Raw genomic sequence first — 9,823 nt, forward strand, 5'->3', positions numbered from 1 at the left:
TATCTGCAAACTGAAGATTTCACTGCTTGGATGCACTGTGGGCAATGGCCTTTGGATCAGTAACTGCCTTTCGATATAATCTTTAACCAGCAAAGAGTAAAACACTTTGCCATGCTTTTCTTTATGCTTTGGGAATGAAAACCATAATCCCAAAGCAAACACATCCCTTGCAAAGTGCCCAGCCCAGCTGAGATGCTGACTCACACAGGAACCCTTCGCTGTGCTCTTTCCTGTTTGCTTTTGCAGCTATCCATGCTGTCTGAGATCATGCTGACCAAAATCACCTGCAGGAGAACTGACGGGCAACCTGACCTTTGCACGGCGTAGCTCAGGGCCGTGATGCTTGTTTTCCTGATGTCCAAAGAGTTTGCTTTTTTCCTCTCTTCTCTTTAAGCTGTGCATCAGCATCTCTAAAACCCCGCTTGTGTGGCCACATAGAATCCTAGAATGGCCTGGGTTGAAAAGGACCACAAGGACCATCTGGTTTCAACCCCCTGCTATGTGCAGGGTCACCAACCAGCAGCCCAGGCTGCCCAGAGCCACATCCAGCCTGGCCTTGAATGCCTGCAGGGATGGGTACCCCAGTACAAAAACGACAGGGATCTCCTAAAAGGAGTCCAGCAGAGGGCCACAAAGATGATGAACGGCCTGGACAATCTCCGTATGAGGAAAGGCTGAGTAACCTGGCTCTGCGATGGGACAAGGAGCAACAGCCACTGCAGCGCTGTGATTGTGCCACACCGGGTCTCAGCGGGATGCAAGCAGACCGCAGCCAGCAAGCACACAGCCGGCAGTGACTTAGGAAAGCACAGCCCTATGGGTAGAGCGGGGGAGGGCTGGAAGAACAGCGAGCAGACGCTGTTACGTCGGGGCGGTCCCTGCCGTGCCGCTGCCCGAGCCCTCCCCTTCTCTTACCCTCCCCTTCTTTTACCCTCCCCTCTGTTTTTCCTCCCCCCCTTCTCCTCCGGCTGCAGCCGCAGTGGGGCCGGGCGCGGTGCGGAGCGGTGCAGCGGGGCAGGTAAGGAGCGGGGCTCGGTGGGGATAAGAGGGGGGTGGGTTCACCCCGTCCAACGCTGGGAATATGAGGGCAGAGCTCTTGTGTCCTTCCGTTTCCAGCCGCGTTTGCTGCTTTTGGTTTGGGCTGAGGTTGAGGGCGAGCTTTGTCTCAAAGGTAACAGCGCCCCAAAAACAAGCACCGTAACCCTGCGAGGGAGAAGGGAGGGGAGAGGAAGCCTTGTTTTCCCAATGGATGGAGAGGAAACCTCGCTTTCCGAGCGCTGCTTGAAAGGAGATCAGCTGGCACCAAGGGGATGGTGTTGGCGGCCGCTGGGGCCGTCCCGTGATGCTCATCCCCCCCCCCCCCCCCATCCATGGTGCTCATCCCCCCCATCCATGGTGCTCATCCCCCCCATCCATGGTGCTCATCCCCCCCATCCATGGTGCTCACCCCCCCCCATCCATGTTGCTCATCCTCCCCCATCCATGGTGCCCATCCCCCCCCCCCATCCATGGTGCCCATCCCCCCCCCATCCATGGTGCTCACCCCCCCCCATCCATGGTGCTCACCCCCCCCCATCCATGGTGCTCACACCCCCCCCCCCATCCATGGTGCCCATCCCCCCCCCATCCATGGTGCTCATCCCCCCCCATCCATGGTGCTCATCCCCCCCCATCCATGGTGCTCATCCCCCCCCATCCATGGTGCTCATCCCCCCCATCCATGGTGCTCATCCCCCCCATCCATGGTGCTCACCCCCCCCCATCCATGTTGCTCATCCTCCCCCATCCATGGTGCCCATCCCCCCCCCCATCCATGGTGCCCATCCCCCCCCCATCCATGGTGCTCACCCCCCCCCATCCATGGTGCTCACCCCCCCCCCATCCATGGTGCTCACACCCCCCCCCCATCCATGGTGCCCATCCCCCCCCCATCCATGGTGCTCATCCCCCCCCATCCATGGTGCTCATCCCCCCCCATCCATGGTGCTCATCCCCCCCCATCCATGGTGCTCATCCCCCCCCATCCATGGTGCTCATCCCCCCCCATCCATGGTGCTCATCCCCCCCCATCCATGGTGCTCATCCCCCCCCATCCATGGTGCTCATCCCCCCCCATCCATGGTGCTCATCCCCCCCCATCCATGGTGCTCATCCCCCCCCATCCATGGTGCTCATCCCCCCCCATCCATGGTGCTCACCCCCCCCCATCCATGGTGCTCACCCCCCCCCATCCATGGTGCTCATCCCCCCCCATCCATGGTGCTCACCCCCCCCCATCCAAGGTGCCCATCCCCCCCGTGGTTCTCCCTCCTGCATGCTCTCTATGGTGCAGCACAGCACTGCAGCATTCACCCTCCAGCTTGGGGCTGTTAGCTTTGGGGGGGATGGGGGGGCAAGGTGAGGATCCTGGGCAGTGCTTGGCTGTATAGTTTATAGGAAAAGGAAGAGAGAAATCAGTGTGGCTGCATTTGGGAGCAGCTCTGTGCATGGGAGCACACATGAGCATTGCGTCATAGGGTTGCCTGTGTTGGAGGGGACCTTTCAAGGCCGTCTGGTGCAGTTCCCCCTGCAGTGAACACCTACAGCTCCATCAGGGTTCAGAGCCTGCAGCAAACATGAGCACCGGGAACCTTCCTTTTGCCAGACGTGTGCTGGCTTTCCTGGCAACGAATGGGTGTAGAAAGAAGAAAGGCCTGCTTAAAAAAATCCCCTGTCATGCAGTTTGCAGGCTGTGGGTTTCTGTGCGTGCCCCAAAGCCAGCAAGCCAAGTGGGTTGGCCAGCTGGACTGGCTCACTGCTTGCACGCTGCCTTGTGGCTCAGTCATACACAAACACTGGAGCCAGAACAAAGGACAAAGCTCCTTTCTGGGGCCCAGAGCTCCTGCAGGAGGAGGACACATGACTTGGGTGCCCTGGAGGGGCTGGTGATGGGTTAGATGTTGTCTTCCCTAGACGCTTTGGGATGGGTGTGGGGGTGCTTCCCTGCATGCCTGGAGGGCTCTGGGCCCTATGCTGAGAGTGCTTCAGTGCTCTGCTTTATCTCCCAGCCTGAGAGTGGGTCATGTGAGCTGCTCTGCTTATTTTGGTGTGGTTTCTTTTTTGCCTGTGCAAACCCAGGGAGAAGACCTCTGAGGTGGGGTTTGCAGTGGAAAGCTTTGCTCAGCTGCTGCTGCAGAGCAAGCTGCAATGGGAGGAGGCTGAGCATCTCTGGGCTGTGTGTTCATAGGTCTGGCTGTGAAAAGAGGGCAGGGGAACCTCTGACTTTAGCAAGGATGGAGAGGGGCGATGCCTCCTTGCAGGCAGATCTCACTGCTGCAGCTGCTTAGAGTGCTATCAAGCTGTATGCTCCGACAACCCAAGAGTGGGTTTCTGCAGGCGCTGTGGTTGGTGCCTGCTTAGTGCTAGTGCTGCTCTCAAGGCTGGTGTGCAGCATCTGAAATGGCTGCACAGCTCCAGGGGTGGAAGGGGGTTGGAGGGTGAGAATGGTGCATGATAACACTGCTGGGGAGCTGCTGAACTGTCGTGCTCGGCCTTATCTGCAAGCACAGAGATATGGTGGCAGAGCTGCACGTGACTTCACCCAGGCGGAAATGCAGCCTGGGCTCTTCTATAGATAGATATGCTGCACGGGGCTCTCTCTTGCTAAATCCATGGGGGCGGGGAGGGAGGAATCACATGAGAGCAGGGCTTTCCCCTTCCGTCTTCACCCCAACCCTACATGGAGTCACGGGGTGCTCGGCCTCATCCAGCTGGCAGCACCAAACCCCCCCCTCCCCATGTCCCTGCAAGCACAGCTTGCAGCAGGTTGAGGAGGAGCTGCTTGCTTGCTGCAGTGACTCTGGAGGTTGCCGTGGCTGTGAGCCACGTTTCGGGGATGTGAGCAAACCGTGCTGCATGAAATGCAAGCGCTGCTCAAAGGGGAAAGTGCCTGGAAAGGAGCGGTGTCTCCTTTCGGTTTGGCTGCAGCTCTGGAGTGTGCAGCTCGCCTGGGCTGTCCGTCACCCGTCACATTTGTGAGCACCCTGATGCAAACAGACAGGGATCAGGTGGCTGCTCCTGTCTGTGCTCTGCTCCAGGAAATCCAAGCTTGGCTGCAGGGAGGGTGGAGGAGGGGGGTATTTATAGCCTTGGAGCAGGGACCCGTCCTCTAGCATTGGGTCTGTGCTCTGGGAGAAACCTCTATGTGAGCAAACTCGTTATAGGAGTGATATTTGAGGTGGGAGAACCTGGCTGGCAACCCTGCCCATGGCGGGGGGGGTTGGAAGTAGATGAGGTTGTTTGCAAGCCAGGCCATTCTATGATGGTGTGAGCCATGCAGTGCTGCTGAAAGCATCGAGAGGCTGCGGGATGGGGGGGAAGAGTCAATAAATAGTGGGGAAAATGAAATAAAGCAAAGAGCTCCTTTATACGGTTGGCTGCAGCCATCTGGGTTTGCTGCTGGTGGAAAGTAGGGCACTCCTGCTGGGCTTGCTTCTCTGGAAGGGCTGAACTTGGCTGCAAGTGGGTGGAGGCGGCTTGCATGGGGTTCTGTATGTGTGTCCCTATCTCTTCTTGCAGCTGCGGGGCTGCTTTGGCCTGTTGGGCCAGAAGGGCTTAAACCTGGGCTTGCAAGAGGGAAGAGTGGGGATAATGGGCATGGCCCTGAGCTGGTGGAGCTCAGGGAGTGCTGGGACACCGCTCTCAGCCATAGGGATGGAGTTTGGGGGTGCTGTGTGGGGGACAGAGGCTGGGCTCAATGATCCCTGTGGGTCCCATCCGACTGGAGGATGTTCCAGTGAGTTTGTGGCTTCTAATACCCTCTAAGTTCAATCCCTTGGATCTGCTTCGAAAGGGACTTTCCTGCTGCTGCTAATCCTGCAGGGTTGCCGTGTCTGATCGCTTCTGAGCAGCAGGGAGGGAGTTATTAGCGTGCTCCTGTGTCCTCCCTGACCTTTCCTCCCACATGGTGCCCTGTCGACCAGAGCTCAGGTGGGGACATCTCCCAACGATACCCCAATCTGGGTGCAGGTGCAGTGTCCCATTCAGCAGCCAAGATGTGGCCGTCCGTGTCCATCCTGTGTGTCCTGGTGGCCTTCGCCAATGCCCGCAGCATTCCTTACTACCCACCCCTCTCCAGTGACCTGGTCAACCACATCAACAAGCTCAACACCACCTGGAAGGTGAGTGCTGGTGTGGGTTTGGGGGTACATAGAGGGGACAACCTGGGTTGAGATGTGAGCTGGGAGTCTCACCACAATGGCTGTGTCTCTTATCCAGGCAGGGCACAACTTCCCCAACGCTGACATGAGCTATGTGAAGAAGCTCTGTGGCACCTTCCTGGGTGGGCCCAAGCTTCCTGAAAGGTGAGTGATGGGAGAGAGCATGGGGAACCTTGTAGGAGCTGCTATGGGTGCTCCTGGAGTGACTGTAGGTGTTGGGAAGGGTCTTTCCCTACAGGCTGTGAGTGAGGTTCCTCTGGGTACGGCTTGCTGATGGGTGTCTTGCATGGGGTTCGGCACAGGAACATAGAATCAGAGTCACTGAAGTTGGAAAAGACCTTCAGGATCATCCAGTCCAACCATCCACCTACCACCAATATTTCCCCACTCAACCCCTTAGCACATCATCTGAATGTTTCTTGGACACCTCCAGGGATGGTGACTCCACCACCTCCCAATGGGTCGCTCCACCATAGAAGGAGATCGGGTTGGTCAAGCAGGACCTGCCTTTTATGAACCCGTGCTGGCTGGGCCTGATCCCCTGGTTGGCCCACACATGCCGTGTGATCTCACTCAAGATGATCTGCTCCATAAGCTTTCCTGGCACTGAGGTCGTTACAGCCCTTCATAGAATCATAGAATGGCCTGGGTTGAAAAGAACGACAGTGACCATCTAATTTCAACCCCCCTGCTGTGTGCAGGGTCACCAACCAGCAGCCCAGGCTGCCCAGAGCCACATCCAACCTGGCCTTGAATGCCTGCAGGGATGGGGCATCCACAGCCTCCTTGGGCAACCTGTTCCATTGCATCACCACCCTGTGTGTGGGTGCGTCCTGCCAGCTACTTGAGTGACCATGTAAAGTTGTAATCCTTGAAACTCAAAGCACTGGAGGAGCTGCTGACCCGGCCTGAAGACTTCAGAAGTGTTTGTTCTCCTTCAGTAGGCAAATAATAAGAGCAATCCTCTTCCAGGTCACCTTCAGAGGTTGTAACAAACCTTCCTTCTTTCTCCCTTGCAGGGTAGACTTTGCTGCAGATATGGATTTGCCGGATACCTTTGACTCAAGGAAGCAGTGGCCCAACTGTCCCACCATCAGCGAGATCAGAGACCAGGGCTCCTGTGGCTCTTGCTGGGTAAGGACATGATGGCTTCGGGCCATGTTGGTACAGAGTTTGGTGGACCAAAAGCATCGGTGGGGTTTGTCCCAGTCAGGCTCGTGCTTGCTATACCTAAAAGGGGACAGAATTCTGCCTGGTTTCTCTTCCCATGGATGGCTCTAATGTCCTTCCCTTGTTTTTTGGGGGCTATCCACAGGCTTTTGGTGCTGTGGAAGCCATTTCGGATAGAATCTGTGTTCACACCAATGCCAAGGTGAGCGTGGAGGTGTCGGCGGAGGACTTGCTGTCGTGCTGTGGCTTCGAGTGCGGCATGGGGTGAGCTGTTCTGGCACTTGTTTGCTTCGAGGGTGGGTGGGAGGAGCAGGGACACAACTCAGAGGTGCCTAATATTGATGCATCTCATCTTGCCCCATCCCTGATCACCTTATGTAGAGAGGGCAAGCATATCAGGGTAGCTGGCCAAAAGATATTCTGCTAACCACAAAGGCTTGGTTTTCAGGCACTAGCCCTTCATCTGTGGCTTTTTGTGGTCTTTGGGAGCAGGGCTGGGAGTCATGTTTATCAAGCAATGGTGGCAGAAGGTGATCAGGGAGATGGTGAGGAGGCTCCAGGCACTGCAGCCTTGGGATTTGGAGGCATAGGTTCTCTTAGCTTCTTGCTGTGAGGCTTTAAAGGATAGTTGTGCAGAATGCTTCCCTCTTATTTGTCCCAGACTGGCTCAGTTCCTCCCTCAGAAGGGAATGGCTTTGGCTCCGAGCAGGCCGGAGCTCATACTGCTCTCTCTTTCTGCAGGTGCAATGGTGGTTACCCCTCTGGTGCATGGAGGTACTGGACAGAGAGGGGCCTTGTGTCTGGGGGTCTCTACGACTCCCATGTGGGTAAGTCCTGGTGCATTCACTGGTGAAAGTAAAGAGGAGCATCTCTGCTTGCTTATAGGATCGTGTCCTTGGGGCATGCTGGTTTGCATCCTAGCAGCTGCTCCTTCCTTCAGGGCTGAGCCTTGACCCCATCTGGTTCTTGCTGTTGGGAATGGGGGGCGCTGGGGGGACAGTCAGTTCATGGCATCTCTGCCCTTGCCAGGCTGCCGGCCCTACACCATCCCACCCTGTGAGCACCACGTCAATGGCTCCCGGCCGCCCTGCACTGGGGAGGGAGGAGAAACCCCCAGGTGCAGCCGGCACTGCGAACCTGGCTACTCACCTTCCTACAAGGAGGACAAGCACTACGGTAAGGGATGTGGCCTCCAATGCTGCTCAGGAACTCAAGCCCTCAGGATGGGTGGTTCTTGGGTTAGCAGATAAACCTATCAGATGTAGTCGGTATGAACTGAGATGGAGGAACTGGTGTGGGTTCTGTACAAGAGGTACAGAAGTAGGACTTGGAGTTAAATGGTTCCTTCTGGAAGTGGGCTGGAGCCCACTTTCCCTGCTGGGTTGTGTGATGGTCTCCAGAGTAGGAGAAACCATCTTGGTATGAGCTCACGGTGCAGCCATCCTAAGGTCTGCTGGGCTCGTTTGCGCTGTGCTGATAGTAGGACTTCTTTTACCTTGCTAGGCATCACATCCTACGGCGTCCCTCGCAGCGAGAAGGAAATCATGGCTGAGATCTACAAGAATGGCCCAGTGGAAGGAGCCTTTATTGTCTACGAGGACTTCTTGATGTACAAATCTGGTGAGCATCAGCACCAAGGCTTTGGGGTTCTGTGTAGAATCCCTTGGAAGCCGTGGGTGCTGTACAACAGAAGGCCATTGATGTGTTGCCTTGCAGGGGTGTACCAGCACGTGTCAGGGGAGCAGGTTGGAGGCCACGCTATCCGGATCCTGGGCTGGGGAGTCGACAATGGGACCCCGTACTGGTTGGCTGCCAACTCTTGGAACACCGACTGGGGGGATAACGGTGAGGATCACAGAGCTGTTGGTGCTGGAAGGTCTCCTTGGGTGTTTGGTATAGAGGTATAGTCTTCTCTCCATGATAATCCTTCCAGGCTTCTTCAAGATCCTTCGTGGAGAGGACCACTGTGGCATTGAGTCTGAGATCGTGGCTGGCGTCCCCAGGACGGAGCAATACTGGACAAGGGTGTAACCATCCTCCTGATGAGTTGATGAGTTGATCACACCACACAAATAATCCCAAGTCCCTTGACGCTTTTAACTGATAGCGGGTTGGGCGCAGAGCCCTCCCCACCCCCCCACTTTTAAGAGACTATAGTTGAGGTTCCTTTAATTAAAAGCTTTTTATCTTTTTATTTTGTTCTGGTTTTAGTTGTACGGTGGAGCTGGAGGTGGCAGGACCCTTATTGGTGTGAGCTGCTGTCTGCAAGCCCTCTGCTCCTGGTGGGTCACAGCATGAGGGCATTCCCTGCTCAGAGGACTGCTGGAGGGCTCTCTGGCCCCATGTGCTGTGGTTTTGGGGTAACTCGGAGCCCTTCCAGTCTGGTGTATTACTGGGAGTGTGGGAAGCATTGTGCTGGGAATAGGGACTTGGTGGGGCAGCAGAGATAGGACATGCAGGCTGCATCCATGCATGGCTTGTGCATCTGTGGCTGGGCTGGTCCAGCTGTTGGTACCCAAAAGGAGCAGGGTGTGCAAGAGTGTCTGTGCCTTGCTGGGTAGGTGAGGGATTTGTAAGGACAAGGAACTGAAGAACCTGATGTGGGGCTGGCTGTGGCTGCACAGAGCCCCTCCTGCCTGTGATAAATCCTCTTGCGCACTGCTCCATTATTTTGGCTGCTTTTTAAACCACTCCTTTTCTTTTTTAACTCTTTTTTTTTTCCCTCCTTCCTGCTGTAGTCTGGGGTTATTGATCCTGGGGAAAGGCCTGGCCTGAGCTCCACGAGCCTCTGATCAAATGTCCTGCAGCACTTGGGAGCATGCTGGAAAGGGAGAGCTGCTTCTATCCAAGGCAGCTTGGTTGTGCTTTGGGTCGTGCCTTGGCAAGGGTGCTGCTTTTAGCAAGTCACTGTGATGCTTTGGGTCTGCAAGATGCTGAATGTTGGGTACAAATGAGGGCTGTTCCCCAGCTCTGTTGCAGGGAGCTCGTGCAGAATGCCTGCAGGTATCTTGCTAATTTGCACACCACTAAAGCTTTCTTTGAGCCACAGGTGTCAAGGAAGAAATAACCTTATGGGTTTGTTTTTTTTACTTAGGGGGGGGGTGGGAGGTGTAATAACTGTAGGAGGAATCGTGTGATCTGCCAATGCTAACGTAATGAAAGAGCTTTGTATTTCCTCTTGAAGCACAGAGCATATTGCTGAGCTAATGCCACAGGGCTGACAGTGAGTGAAGCAGCCTCTCTCCCCTTGTACTGTCAAATAGCCCCATATCTCTGCTTACTCAAACAGAACTTTGGTGTGTCTGAATAAAACGACTGTGCCAATAAATGATTTCTCCAACACTTTGTGGTCACTTTTGCTTCATGAGCTGAAACAGCATCAAACCGCACATAGCTTTGGGGGGGGGGGGGGGGTTAAACTTGATGATCATTAGGGCCCTTTTCAACCCAGGCCC

At 55.7% G+C, this 9,823-nt stretch overlaps 1 protein-coding gene across 1 annotated transcript; it reads left to right on the top strand.

Annotated features, from left to right (window-relative positions):
- Positions 1-682: 682 nt before the first annotated feature.
- CTSB (cathepsin B) lies at positions 683-9,710 on the top strand. Its single transcript, XM_072332598.1, has 10 exons — positions 683-1,018; positions 5,008-5,159; positions 5,257-5,342; positions 6,218-6,332; positions 6,514-6,632; positions 7,110-7,195; positions 7,398-7,544; positions 7,872-7,988; positions 8,085-8,213; positions 8,302-9,710. The coding sequence occupies exons 1-10, from the start codon at positions 817-819 to the stop codon at positions 8,397-8,399; spliced, it is 1,251 nt and encodes a 416-aa protein (XP_072188699.1). The 5' UTR covers positions 683-816; the 3' UTR covers positions 8,400-9,710.
- Positions 9,711-9,823: the final 113 nt, after the last annotated feature.

The sequence above is a fragment of the Excalfactoria chinensis genome, chromosome 3 (genome assembly GCF_039878825.1).
Source record: "Excalfactoria chinensis isolate bCotChi1 chromosome 3, bCotChi1.hap2, whole genome shotgun sequence".
In the NCBI taxonomy this organism is placed as follows: Eukaryota; Metazoa; Chordata; class Aves; order Galliformes; family Phasianidae; genus Excalfactoria; species Excalfactoria chinensis.

Coding starts and splice junctions, on each gene's coding strand:
- CTSB (XM_072332598.1), top strand. CDS start 817: ATGGGTAGAGCGGGGGAGGGCTGGAAGAACAGCGAGCAGACGCTGTTA. Junction 6,633..7,109: donor GGCTTCGAGTGCGGCATGGG/GTGAGCTGTTCT, acceptor CTCTTTCTGCAG/GTGCAATGGTGGTTACCCCT. Junction 8,214..8,301: donor CACCGACTGGGGGGATAACG/GTGAGGATCACA, acceptor TAATCCTTCCAG/GCTTCTTCAAGATCCTTCGT.